This window comes from Sabethes cyaneus, chromosome 1 (genome assembly GCF_943734655.1).
Source record: "Sabethes cyaneus chromosome 1, idSabCyanKW18_F2, whole genome shotgun sequence".
NCBI classification, from domain to species: domain Eukaryota; kingdom Metazoa; phylum Arthropoda; class Insecta; order Diptera; family Culicidae; genus Sabethes; species Sabethes cyaneus.
The window spans coordinates 11,089,111-11,103,956 of record NC_071353.1 but is presented as its reverse complement, the minus strand read 5'-3'; the positions used below and the strand labels follow the sequence as shown (position 1 = coordinate 11,103,956).

The 14,846-nt window shown below is 41.2% G+C and overlaps 1 protein-coding gene across 1 annotated transcript; it reads left to right on the top strand.

The window, feature by feature from the left end:
- Positions 1 to 13,207: 13,207 nt before the first annotated feature.
- On the top strand, positions 13,208 to 13,716 carry LOC128732861 (partner of bursicon). The gene is made up of 2 exons (XM_053826277.1): positions 13,208 to 13,361; positions 13,421 to 13,716. The coding sequence occupies exons 1-2, from the start codon at positions 13,208 to 13,210 to the stop codon at positions 13,714 to 13,716; spliced, it is 450 nt and encodes a 149-aa protein (XP_053682252.1).
- The last annotated feature ends 1,130 nt before the right edge of the window (positions 13,717 to 14,846 follow it).

Below are 14,846 nucleotides of genomic sequence, written 5' to 3'. Positions count from 1 at the left end.
AAAATTTGTGTGTGACTGTAGATAATTATTTGTTGCAACGAGTAAGTCAAATTGAATACTTGGGTGTTATCATAGATGATAAATTGAGCTTCAAAAGCGATATTGACTACACAGTGAAAAAGATAGCAAAAAAGTTTGGAGTACTCTGTCCGTTAAAAAAGGAGTTGTCACAGTGGAGTTTAATTCGTTTATACAAGACTTTGATTTCGGCTCATATAGACTTCTGCCCTTCGATTCTGTTTCTCGCCAATGTTCAGCAAATGCGTCGCCTCCAAAAAATACAGAATGCGTCTCATCCTGAAATGCGATCGAAGGACCTCCATTCTACTAATGCTTCAAACACTACAATGGCTCTCAATTAAGCAACGTGTAACGTACCTCTCTCTACTGCTGATACACAAAATTGCAAAGGACATGGCACCAGCATACTTGACATCCAAGATCACACGAGGAAGAGACATCCACCGGTATGGTACAAGATCAGCAAATGATATCCGTTCGGCATCGGTTCTACGAGTAAGTACTCAAAATTCGCTATTCTATAAGGGAGTAAGGCTGTACAACACGTTATCGGGCGCGGTAAATCCCTAGATTGTACTCATGTGTGGGGATGGGAATTTTCCCGAAATGATCCCAGTACCCAGATTCGTCCCTGTTCTAAAATGGCAATTAATAGCAGAAAAAAGGAAAATAAAAATAAATAGGATTTGATGCTTCCAGCATTGGACAAAAGATAGGAGTCACAACGACAACTTGTTAACCATAGCTACCTATTACCCCCCCCCCCCCCCCTTCCTTTCCACCCTTCCCCTTCATTCCCGAAAAAATCCTTCTTCATTACTTTCCCTTACCGTCCCTTCATCAATTGTAGAATCATCGTTTCAAAATAAAATATTAATATATGCCTGACCGCATTTCAAGGTCATGACTAAAGTCACGAGTTTGGTCAAGAAAATTTTTGCTTTTTTAATTTTTCACATCCAGGGATTGTATTACTACAAGCTGTTCCATTGTTTCGCTTATTTTATCTACTTCTCAATCCACATGAGCCGATTGTCCTAGGCACCAAATTCTTTAAACCCAGCGTTTATTTTTTGTTGTAGTTTCAAGTAGTAAGTGAGGAAATTTCTTTTTCATTCCTTTAAAAACGGTTGCCACTCAAAGTTGAAAGGTTATTCTTCTTCTGCATGTATTAATCATGTTATTCTTCTACAGTTAGACCGAAACTTTCAGCGAAACAGCTTATTTTCTGCTGCCTTTCCACACAGGTGCATTCATGCAGCCTATAACTGCTCAAGTAGTATTGCGCAAGTGTGCTAACGTTCAACATAGATTAACTTATTTGTTTGTTTGAAAAACCGCTTTGTCGTGTAAAACAATTTTGAATATACAGGTCAACGCTGAAACAGATTTTTATTTTTTCGCACTATCCTCTAAGCCAAGATTGTTTGTAACTTAATATTGCATCTCTTGTGTGCATTTATGCTTGCAAAAATAAATTATAAGTTTAAAATAAGCACGATAGAAAAATAAAAAACAAAGTGATATGTTTCTGGGCTCATCCCCGAGCTGCTTCTTTTCGCAGGAATTCACAGCGTATTGCTAAAGCATGATAGCCACTGAACTCGTAACATTCTGTTGCTGTTTCGATGCTCATGCGCTATGTTTTGTTTGATTGAAAATTAAAATTTCAGAAAAGAATAGAGGCTAGACTTTGTAAAATTAACGAATTGTGTGCTTGTAAAGTCTGTATACATAAAATAAACGAACAACAAAAATGGAAGCCTTGTTTGAAACGTAACTGTTTAGGACTATTCTGCAGTCAAAGTAAAGAAACTATGCTCGAGTCGGTTGTCTGTATTCCATGCACGTTACTTCATTATTCTATTCCTTCGCTTACTAACAGCTATAATAACAGCCGATCAATCTTGAATCCGATACTTTTGCTTTGCATTATGTACTATTCAATTGTGTATAATCCTGCTAGTTTTTTTTTTTACTTTTTACCACCACCATCGAATGCACCTAGTACGGGCCATCCGTCTACTAAAGAGTACTATTATATTCAATGCGCTCTTTTTTTCACTACAAACACGCACGGGAATGATATTTACATTATTTAGTATTACAACAAACGTTGGATTTGTCTTCTGTGGTTTTGAAACAGTTCCCGGAAGCGGAGTGTTACGTCGAGCAGTAATGCAGCTTCAGGAATGTAAACTAAAAGCGTCCGTTTGCTCTGGTAGAAATAAACAATCTATACTCAGGTGCCTTCTCAAATTTTCGAAACCGGAAGTTTTTTTTATTTATTTCATGCAATTGTCTGATGTTTGATTAATGTATATGCCCTGTTTTTGACGTCTAGTGGCTCCGCTTCATCCACACACAAATCTTGATCAATTCACGGGTTTTTATCACACCCGGTGAAATCCGTAAAAACTGCCCCGGCAAACAACCGCACACAGAAGAAACCCTGCGAAAAAACTCTGTAAACTTGGCTAGAATGTACAAAACTACTACCACTGATGCACCGCTTGCGGGAAAACGAAACTCTAAACATGTAACCGTAAAAATCGCACCGGTGCTACGCTAGTATAGTATAGGAATTCTTTGCCCTTTCGGGTCTGTCGGCGGCTGTTGCGTTGATTATTTTAAATACTGTTTTTTTTTTGCTTTTGCTGTTTGCAGAGGGCCAACAATTGTGGCTCTGTTTGTTGCTTCAACACACCCGGTAGTATAACAGTTAATTAGTAATCAACACTAGTTTCTGATTTTGTTTTCTACTTTGCTTAATTTCACTAACAAATATTTACAATTTACGACGCTGATTAGTAAAAACCCGAATCGTTACAAATTTCACTTCGCTTAAAAACAGTTCCAGTTCTCTCTAAAAAGGAAGGGAAAGCGGGTGGCTAAATGTTCAACAGGTATTAGTAGTTTGGAAAACAACAACCAACAACAAAATCGTTCGAAACGGTAAATGAACTTCAACAATCGGTCAGTTCAGCTTGGACTTTATATCCGCGTTTGTCGGTTTTGGCATCAGGACTGATGGGATCTGCTATGCAATCGTATAAACCTAGTGATTCTATAGGGCGGGATACAGGGGAACAGAATAGAAGAACAAACGATCAGCGCCTAGAACGCAGCCACGCCATGGTAGCCAGCGTTCACCGCCGAGGATCATTGGAATGCGTTAAAGTTTAAACCCCCGCCGCTTGCAGCTCCACCGGCAGTTTGCTGTCGTGCGTTTAGGTTGTTGTTGGCGTTGGTCGTGGCGGTTGCGTTGAAAAAGTTGGCCTGCGCTGGAAATGCGGTCGTACCGAAGATCGGCGTTGTTTGCATCGGTGGGGAACTCATCATCGAGGAGGTGGGCTGGTGAACCGGGCTGGAGTGTATACTTTTGAGTTGATTCATGGAAGGAGCGTTACCGCTGTTTTTGCCACCCTTGGCATTGCCGAGCAGGTTGTCCAGATCGATATTGATGCTGCCGGCGTTCTTCCAGGTGGTACCAACGTTTGGAGTTGCTGATTTTGCTAGGTTTAACGGCGCGGTCCCGTTGCCTAGGAGGATATTATTGTTGGCTGCGTTCAGAGGTTGAGGTTGTAACAGTCCGCTGGCGGTTGGCTGGAATGGTGAACCTGCGAAGATGGCAAACAAGAATTAATACTAAGGCTAAGACGCTCCAAAAACTTCAGTGAAAAATGAACAGACACAATGCATGCGAAATTAAACACGATTTGGCGAAAAGTTCATGGCAAAAGGCACTTGCCCGGACTAGCAAATTGAAAGCATTCTTGACCAGCCTTTCGGATATTCTTTATTTTGACAACTCATAAATCTTCTTAAAACGGTGAACAAATTGGGGAACAGTGAAACAAAATTACACCTTCACGTAAGTGCATTGTTAAACTTATTACGCACGATATCGCACAGTAATTTGTGTCAAAATCTTGTGAACAAATTTGGAGTTTTGAGTCATGTTGTTGAACTGATTAGTTCATACCTAAGAGAGCGTTTTCAAACTTTTTGGTTTGTTTCTTGATTTTCTATGTTCCGGTTAGATCATGAGTGCCTCAAGGCTTAGTTCTAGACTCAGTTTTATTTTCATTATATGTAAGCGATCTTCGAAGCATTCTCAAATATTGCTTGATCCACCTATACGTAGATGACGTATTGTATATTCCGAAGGAGCGAGAAAATGATCAGAATAGATTGGCAGTTGACTAAAGACTAAAGACTAATTGTATTTCCATTAGTTTTGTTTATGTAAGCTTATTAACGGCAAGCGTATTCGTCATCATATCTGCCAACATGTCTTCGGTCGGACAGTACAGCAAACTGATGACATTCTTATTTTTCATGTCTTTGATGAAGCAGTATTTCACATCTATATGCTTCGATCGCTGATCTACCTTCTCGTTTTCTACTTGCCAGATGCAACAGCTCTGATTGTCCTCGCAGATGCAAATCGGATGATCAATTGACTTTCCGAGGTCGTCCAATGGCTTCAGTATCAATTGAAGTTCTCGGCATGCTTCAGCTAGTGCGATAAACTTCGCTTCTGTGGATGATAGAGCCACGCACGATTGCTTCCTTGAAGCCCAGCTCACAACTCCGCCACCGAGGAAAATGAGAAAGCCAGAAGATTTTCTGCTCCGTCTCCCCGGCCCAGTCTGCGTTGCGTCGTGTACAAGGTACCGTGGTTCCTTTTTTGGCCTCTTCCAATCCTTGGTCATTGGATTGCTGACGGAACGCCCCAAGATCGAGGAACTAATGGAGATGTCCGGTCGTGAATTCACTGCGATATACAGCAAACCTCCTATCAGGCTTTGGTAAAAGTCACTTCTTGGTAGTTCCACAGAATTCTCCTTTTGCTGATATCCAGGATCCATAGGAATTTTGGACCCTTTGGAATCCGTCAGACCAAACTGACTGGCGAATTTCGTTATGTATGTCTGTTGGTTTAAACAGGAGCCTTTTGTAGATTTAGTCACCTGAATCTCAAGAAACTGGATGTCGCCCAACACAGTCAACTTGAAACATCGTTTCAGATTCAGGTGGTTAACGATTTCTTGAAACTCCTCCTCTTTGCTGCACACAACCAGTATATCGTCAACGTAGATGAGAAGGAACGAGCTCTGGGCATTCTAAGTCCAAAGATAGAGGCATGCATTTGCAGTTGAACTGATTTGCAGTTGCAGTTGAACATTTGCACTGATGAAATCCAGCTTGTTTGAAGACGTTGTCGATGGTTTTTTTCCACACTCGTGCCGCTTGCTTCAATCCATCCAAACTGCGATTGAGACGGCATACCTTCGCTTTTCCACCCGCAATACCACTGGTTTCCCTGGTACCCTGGAGGCTGCTTCATGTGAATTTCTTCATCCAATTTCCGTACAGGCACACTGTTTTTATGTCCAAGTGCTTTACAAGGAGACTCTGTTCTGCAGCGATTGGTCAATAGCGTCCGGAATGTGACTTGACACGCTACAGGAGCAAAGATTTCATCAAGCCCTGGGCGACCAACCTTGCTTTGTACCGCACAACATTTCCAGTGACGTCTTCCTTTTTCTTGTACAACCACTTGCATCCAACAGGTTTACGGTTCTCGAGCAGATCTACTATCTCCCAAGTGTTATTTTCCATCAATGATCGAAGCTCCTCGTCTATTCCTGCCATCCAGTACTCATGCTTGGGATGATTAATGGCTTCATTGTAGTTACGAGGCTCACAATCATCGCTTGATGGCGCACCAACTGTCCCTCTGTAACGCAAAGGCGGAATACCTTTCGTTTGACGAAAAGGCTTTCTGATTTCAGTTGCTTCATCGTTATCTTCAACATCCGTTTCCGTATAGTGCTCCGTCTCGACCGGAGAGCTTCCTGAATCATCATCGTCAGAGTCTTCTTCTTCAGCTTCTTTGGCTGGTTCAGCGCCAGAATTGATCAGCTTACTTGCAATGTCCAGTTCGACTATCTCTTCGGATGGCACATCATCTGTCACACTAGATACTTCCGGCAAAGCTAGCTCCTCCTCAACGAAATTGGCATCTCGACTGATGATCATCTTTCTTGTCGCGCGATCCAAAAAACGATACACATTATGGTCCAAAGAGTAGCCAACAAAAATCAGCTTCACCAAGGTTGGGTTCATCTTCTTGCGTTTCTGCTTGGGAACATGGACGAACGCCATACTGCCGAAAACCTTCAAATGTGCTACGTTCGGTTTCGTACCACTCCATGAATGTTTTCGGGACTGACTGCCCAGCTAGCAATTTTAAATGTATAAAAAAGTTAAAAATCAGCATTACGTACATATATACACGCTAATAAATCGTATTTGATGCGGCAAAACTGGCATATTCGTACTATTTTGGAGGCGATATACGTGATGAGAAACAAATATACGCGTTTCAGCTATATAAGTAACTATATACGATAATATCCGATTACGCCCGGCTCACTCCGTGCTGCTATACGATTTTGTGCTGAATATCGTATGTATGTCAGTTACTGTCATTATTTACGACAGAAAATCAGCTTGGGCGCACTTTATTAACCATTACTTACGATTTCGAATTTATTAAGAGACATTTACGATAATTTTTGTACATTGATATACGAGTTGGTGCTGGCTGGGTGTTTGCGTCCAAATTGCGTTTCCACAAATGCCGCGTATTCCTTCAGCTTATCAGGAACCTCTGCTTTTTTCGTAGTAGAAATAGGACACAGAACCTACTATAGTCATCAATGACGGTCATGAAGTAACGATAACCAGACACCGATACATTTTCCACCGGTCCACATACGTCGGTGTGAACAAGATCTAGGATGTCACCTGATTTTCGTTCAACTGATTTTGGAAACGACTTGCTGCACAGTTTCGCCCTTTGACAGCATTTACATCCTTGCTTAAGCCGCAGTCGTGCACCTTTAATCCGGTCACAAAATTTTTATTCAGCCTCAGAATCACCTAAAGCTTCAGGAACACGATGTCCAAATCTTCTATGCCACACGTGCTGGCAATCAACGTCGTGGTGCTCGTTTACGGTTATCGAAATTTCACTGGTCGTTTTCACCTTAAGGCCACCAGTTTTTAACGCAACAGTCGTCACCTGGCCGCCGACGAGAATCCGACATCCTTCATCATTCATTACAGCAGCTCCCTTTTCCACGAGTTTCGGAACTCACAACAGGTTCATTTCCGTGCTTGGAACAAACAGCACGTTGCTTAGGAGGTGTCGACCTCGGTTGTTTTTCCGTCTTCATGGTAACACGAAATTTTTCCAGCGCCAGCACCTTTCACTTTCGCGATTTTTCCGTCGCCCAAAGTGATGGTTTTCACGGTACTTTCCTGGACTTTCACGAAGAATTCGCGATCACGGCACATGTGAGCGGATGCACCCGAATCCACGATCCATTCAGCAAGGCTCAAAAGTCCACTCGCCATCAAAGCAAACGAAACAGTTTGGTTTTTGCTCCGCTCCGGTTTTTGCTTTCGGAGATTTTTGCTTACCGTCGTCAGATTCCTTCGCGTACTGCTTGCACTCTGACTGCTTGTGCCTGGGCTCCTTGCAGAAATAGCACGTTATCGGCTTCTGTTTTCTTCGAGAATTCTGCTTTCATCGCCGCACTGGAAGATCCTGGACTTCGCCTTTTTGCCATTTCATTTCATCTGGCAGCTTACTCTTTACCAGCTCCAGTTTCAGCTCATCATTGGACCGGCTCTCCAACGCCGTCGTTAACGTATGGTATCGAATGAATTGGGTAGGGTCGCAAGAACGAGAGCAACCATCAACTGTTCACCCAAGTTCAATCCAGCGCATGACAGTTTCGCGAACAGCTCTTTCAGCTCGGAAAGATGATTATGCATGTCGCACATTGGGACGGCTTCAAAAATTGACGGACATCAGCATTTGTGTCTTTACAAAAGTTTCTTGGTTTTCGAAGCACTTTTCTGTCATACCAAAAAAATTCTTGGGGGTGGGTCAATAAATAATCAATTCAACTTTTTTATTTAAAGCTAAAAATAAACAAAGCCTAAGAAAAAGTTATACAAAATGTTATTTAAAAAGTTTTTGTCGAAGAAAGAAAACTTCAATCTCTTAAGGGAAAGAAGTTATAGTGCTGCAAAATAATGTATCCCTTTAATACCAGTTTTTTTATTCTTTTTGGTTATTTTCATTTCTACGCAGTTTTGTTGTTCCACGAAGTTTAAATAGTAAGGTGTATTACTTGCTGAAAGAAGTGTAGCTCTACCCTTCTTGGTTTTCGAGCTATTCCAGCTTTTGTCTAATTTTGAATCAACTTTTAAGGGGCTTTATTTTACAAGGGCGCAGGTATGCGCAGCCAATCTCCGCTACTTTACGCACTGCGTGGGTGTGTTTTATTTCATATGTACAGGGGTTAGACAAAATGATCGGGACATGCAAAATATTGATAAAATTCAAACGGCCATAACTTTTACAAAATTGAACATTTTTAGATGAAACCAATTGTATTCGACGGGGAAATTTTCCTAGTTTTCCTAAAATATTTCAAAATTCACAATAGTCAGCGGACACCGGAGATATTCCGGGTTGTCTGGGGGTATACCAAAAACTGATTTTTTTAATCGCCTGTATCTTTTACTGTCATGGAAATTTATTAATTTACATATTTTATCCCAAAACTAGATTTCATTTCCAGTCGATTGGTCGAAGAAGAACAGAAATCCGACGAGAAACAACTGAGATATGGTCATTTTGGTGAAATCAGTTCTGGAAATGTTGCCAGTAATGTCTTACCTGTATGACCATTTTAAAACATGACCAAAACCATGGATGTCAAACTTCAAAAATTTACGAAGGTTGAAAATCCTGAAATTTGATACCCATATTGACATGATTTCGAATATTCCCTGAAACGACCACCTCCGCCGGGGTTCCTACAACCTGCTACAGGGTTGCCATGGCACGCTGCGGACCTGGAAATCCTTCCAGTGTCAATCGCTCATAAAATCTTAACGTTTGATGCTCATATTGACATGGTTTGCGTCATGTCCTAAACTGGCAGCAATAGATGTTACTAGTACTGATTTAACGAAAATGGCCGTAACTTGGTTTTTTCTCGTCGGATTTCCGTTCTTTTTTCACCAATCGACTGGAAATGAAATCTAGTTTTGGGATAAAATATGAATATGAATAAATTTCCATGACAGAAAAAGATACAAGCCATGAAAAAAATCAGTTTTTGACATACCCCCAGATAACCTGGAATATCTCCGGTGTCCGCTGACTCTTGCAAATCTTAGAATATTTTAGAAAAACTAGAATGATTTCCCCGTTGAATGCAATTGGTTTCATCTAAAATTCACTAATTTTGTGGAAGTTATGGCCGTTTGAATTTCATCAAAATTTTGCCTGTCCCGATCATTTTGTCTAACCCCTGTATATTACGATGTAACATACGGTGTTACGGTTACTCCTCAAATAACATTTTTTATAACTATTTCTTATGCTTTGTTTATTTTTAGCTTTAAATAAAAAAGTTAAATTGATTATTTATTGACCCACCCCCTTAACGCAAGTTTTTGTTTGGTCTAACAGAAAAGTACTTTGAAAATCAAGAAACTTTTGTGAAGACACAAATGCAGAACACTTAGTAGTTTCTACGCAAAAGATGATGTTGAAGCCATCCCCTACGATAAAACTGAACCTTGACGTGGCGTAGGGCTAATCAGTAAATGAACAGCGGTCACGTTTACTTCTGAATGTGGGTGTATAACAAAATACTTTTATGATTTCAAGTGGAACTCGGGGTTAAAATTTACCAAATGTGATTGTTGCGTTGTTCAGAAAGTGCTTTTATTCCGTTTAAGAATAAAGCCAGTAAGGGGATCTCTGATAATTAATAGATTAATGTTTCTGGGGTACATCCCTATCTATCACAGCTGTCACAAACATCTCCAAAAATTGCCGGTTTGATTGAGTCGGCCGGGGGCTTAGGGTCAGTAAGGGGATGTAAGTGGGATATCAGACCTGGGTTGCATGCCGAAGGAGCATTCTACAATTATTACGGGTAATAATAGAGGTGCTAAGGTAGTAGATGGGAAAATCAAGTCGATTCTTATACATTTAATTCACAGTAATAATATTTCTAGTGGTCGGTTTTTGAGGTTTGGTGACGGAGATCCGTTATAGATACTCCGCACTGGCTATTGGACTCGAGGGTTAGAAGGCGGGTGCGACTTTATATTTTAAAGCTTTTGTCGGCTACCGCGAACGTCCAGGTCGTCCATTTACTTTGTAGACCTGTTTTGGGACAGTGCTCAAATGCTGGGAAATGTAAGATGAAAAATTGCCCTGATAAGTTGATAGCCGCTAACGATCCAAAATGGGTTTTCCTATTGGTTCGTTTGTGGTAGTTTGTATTGGAAAATTGATAGTGGGCGATAGTGATAGTGACCGGTGCTTGGTGGGGCTGGCGAATCTTCTACTTCTTCACTATACTACATTTTGCAACTCAAGTAGTACAAAATGTCCAGGGCAAAGCACATTTATAAATTCGATCTATCATTTTTCTTCTCATCATCATAATCATTATCACCATCATCATCATCATTTTATTTAAAATATGACATTCCGGCCTTTGGCAGAGAAATCTCAAAGTCAGTTCGTGGAGTCCGCGCAGGGCCGAAACGCCTCCGCCTGCGGGCATAGACGTGTCGGCTATGCTTGGGGCTCTACCTGTGTTTTAGTGGGCGACATTGCCTGTCTCGTCAGGTAAAACTGATGTTTGAGGTCTCCCTGACATCACAAAAGGGTCCAGCGCAGTTTTATACGCTAATAAGCGACCAGTTGGATAACCCGAAAAAAAAAGGAAAAAAGGTATTCTGTTTTCAGAAAATAAAAGTTGAAAATATTGGATATTGAACAATTATTAAACCAAATGAATAAATTTGTCGGTAACCATAATTTTTTCAGCTAAATTTCTATATCCTGCCGTTTTTCGAGATAGTAAAAGGATCGACAAATACTCACTGGCTAATGTGAAAGGATCAATTCGTTTCCTATTTATTACTAATGGGTATTGACGATCACGATAAGGGTATGAAATGGGGAAGGCAACTAGGAAGGAGCGCCCAACATAGCTCTAGCCATCCCAAACCCCTACCTAGCGCCTCCACGTGGCCATACCTGGAAATACTTCAATTTGTAGCTTGGCTAGGAGGTGCGGGGTCGTGCAGTTTTCAATTCCTAACCTTACAAATGTAATTTTCGGCAACCATTAAACCATACGACTTTATTTTCAAGTATTATATGATTTAAACTAATATTTTTGGCAAACTAATCTATTTTCAGAGAACGAAGTAAGGCGCAATATTCTTGGCCAATTGCAGCCTGGCTTCTGGTCTTAATGCCATTAGTTCATCCCTGAGGGTCCGAAGTATCACTTAACCTTTATTAGCAAAGATACTCTCAACGACTGTAAATAAATCATTATCTATGTATATGGGAAGCGTTTGGTACGGGAGGTCCACGCTTTCTTCCTTCCGCTTGATTTCAAGGAGTTTAATGGAATTAGATATTTTTCTGGTTCCATTTGATTCCTTGGAATTCTCTCTGCGGTACATGCTGCGCAGTTGGCCTGGCCGTTGACAAGAAAAATGATCGATTCAAGTAATCGTTATTTTCCAGGATGCCTTCAAGAATTGGCTGCGTTAGTGTGAGATTAGATTGGATTAGATTAGATTAGAAAAGATGATGTTGAAGCCGTCCCGCTGTGTGTCGTCCCCTTCGTTAAACGATTTGTTGCAAATGCATTTCAGCAGCGCAACTAAAAGGAACAAAAAGTTTGGAGCAAAGATATATTTTTTCATGATAATTCTTGAGATTTTTCCAGGCTTCTTTGGCATTCTTCGTGTTCCGAATCAGCAAATGCTGCTGGTCTTCCGCAAGGAGCGCAATTTGGTAAGCTCAGATGTTGCTTGCTGATGGTTCGATTAATAAAATTCAAAGAACCGCACTATTTGTTCAGTAATCTGAGACCTTTACGGAGCGTTCGTTGTCAAAAATTAGCAACTCCATGGTAGCGATTCTCTAAGTAAGATAATTCATTTCTTGTTTTGAGGCGTTGCAATTTGGAATTCTTCAGCAAATGATTCAACTTTAGAAAGATCGGAAGCAGCATTTAGGAGAGGAAAGCTAACACAAAATCAATGCAAAAACCACTAACGTAATATGTACAAGAACTATACAAAATGTATTACTTGTGCTTTAGTATTGTTTGCCTTGATTTATTGATTTAGTTTTAGTTTTTACTCACTTGATTCGTTAATGTTACTGTTTTCTGCGATTTGAAACTAACTTGGCTTAACTTTGTTTCATTTCAAATCTTCATTTTTCATTTCAGAATTTGATTCTACAGATTATCCTGCTTATGTTGACACTAGTTTTGCAATGATCAGACTATTTTGCATTCAACTAAAAAAAATCGATACAAAACTAAACTAAACGACCGCATGATGTTTCGTCGCTGCAGCGAAACCCTTTCCGCAGTCTTCGATTAACGCCATTATCCTTGAACTTTTTGTACCCCAAACCGGGATCGGCTGGAGTCAACCTTTTTCGACACCTTGGGATTGCTTCTGTTCGAAAGCCGTTGATAATTCGGCCACAGTCTGGCTGTCGCCAGGTTGGCCCTGTCGGTTGTCGGTCGGTCCTTTCGTCTATCGAATTTCCGTGAACTCCAACTTTTCTTCCGTCCTGACAACGAAAAAAAAAACGATGTCCGGCGTGTCATCGACTTCAATGTTAAAGTAAGTCATTTTGCCTATTATGCATTACATTCATTGAAACGCAACAGCTAGAATCCAATCGTTCCCGGGGGAGGGAGGAACCTGCTCACATGAGTTTCCTATAGTGTACAAGCTTGTTCGATCGTTTCACTCGCAGCAGGGCGGCTGGCTGAAAATTTTCAACCTTGCCCAATGTTCTACGCCCCTCACCGTCAACAAAGGAGAAAGCAGAGACCACCGGCTGTGACATCGGCTCCGAGATATTATTTATTAAGTCTGCTGCAGGACGATGATTTTTCGCAGATTGTCGTGTGATTTCGAACGGAACTGTTCTGTGGCCCGGATTCGTGTGCAACGTTTTTGATTCAACAAAGTGCAGCGGAAATAGAAACTCTGTTCTTTGGCGGAGGCAATCACAGCCGCAAGAATGTATAGTCTTGCAGCCACCGGGCAAATTTTCACGGCAATCTGTTGCATGGCGTTGCTGCCTCAACTGCTCTACCGGTCTGTAGCCAACGCACAGAACCAGCCGGGAGACGAAACGTGCGAAACTCTTCCCTCGGAAATTCATCTTATCAAAGGTGCGAAGGCATATTAAGTGTAATTACTGGTGGTTTATTTTATATCGGTCAATTTACAGAGGAATACGACGAGCTGGGTCGGTTATTTCGAACCTGTAACGGTGATGTGACGGTGAACAAGTGCGAGGGCAAGTGCAACAGTCAGGTTCAGCCGTCGGTCATCACGGCTACCGGATTTCTGAAGGAGTGCTACTGCTGCCGGGAGTCATTCCTGCGCGAACGTCAACTGCAGTTGACCCACTGCTACGATCCGGATGGCGTTCGGATGACCGACCACGATTCCGCGACCATGGAAATCCGCCTGAAGGAACCGATCGACTGCAAGTGCTACAAGTGTGGTGAATTCGTTCGCTAAAGAAAATTAAGTCCGATACTGTGCGTGTACATACAATGATACTATTAGAACTAAGAGACGCGGTAATGGAGAACTGGAGGCCCCTTTTTCGATTTGATGATTGTCGTAGTCAGTGCCCGAAATCGTTATGCTGCTTAACTGGAAAAAATTCGTTTTGAGCTATAGTCTAAGTGCCCTCTCACCAAACAGTGCTGAAATATGTTCTGACTATCAAAATAAAGAATAGATGCTGCAAAACAAATGGATTTATGTTTCAAACAACAAGCGGTAGTACACTCTTTAAGTGTTTAAGCAGTTATTCTGTTTGGATTATTGCGCTGGTTTCTTTAAAATTATGTGTTAATGTACAATAGTGCTATCTATCTATTTTCAACCCTCTAATTGGTAACTTTTAGTGCCAGAGAGGCAGGTATGAAAATTGTTTTGAATGGACAGTACGAAAAATGTATTCAGAAGAGATTTCTTGTCATTTTTATATCAACAATATTTTGATCATGCGTTCGAAAGTTGTCATTTTCCAAAAAAAAAGGAATTCGGAAAATAGTGCCCATTACAGGGTTTAAAATACAAAAACCAATCGAAAACAGCCTTCTTCTTCTGACAGCATAAAATCGGGTGTCTCGTGCTTCTTGAAGAGAACAGATTTCACTACACAGTCGTCCGGCATCCTTGCGTGGTGGATGGCCCACTATAATCTCCAAACTTTCGCCAGGGGTACGATGGGAATCTCTTCACGAAGTGCCTACGACTCGTGGTTCTTACACCTACGCCACTCTCCGCTTTCCGTTTGTACTCCGCTAAAAATTTTAAAATTTTTTAAAAGACCACTGCGACAGTCTTAATTGTCGTCTTTTGTGGCAGGCTCCGATTGCTGTACACAGTTTACGGACTGCTCATACCCAATAATAGAGTTGAGCCGGATAGTTGTAATCCTCTGCCCCAATTCGGTACTACATGATTAAAAAACCAATGACCGTTTTGGGCTTTAGGCTCCATACTTTATATGAAGTAAGAAGGAAACTTACGAAGAAGTTGTGCCTTGATAATGGGCCCTATTCTCATAGTCACCTCACCTAAATTTTTTAGGTGAGGTGACTCCGCTCACCTGGGTGACTGTACAAATCAAACGG

Coding starts and splice junctions, on each gene's coding strand:
- LOC128732861 (XM_053826277.1), top strand. CDS start 13,208: ATGTATAGTCTTGCAGCCACCGGGCAAATTTTCACGGCAATCTGTTGC. Junction 13,362..13,420: donor GGAAATTCATCTTATCAAAG/GTGCGAAGGCAT, acceptor GTCAATTTACAG/AGGAATACGACGAGCTGGGT.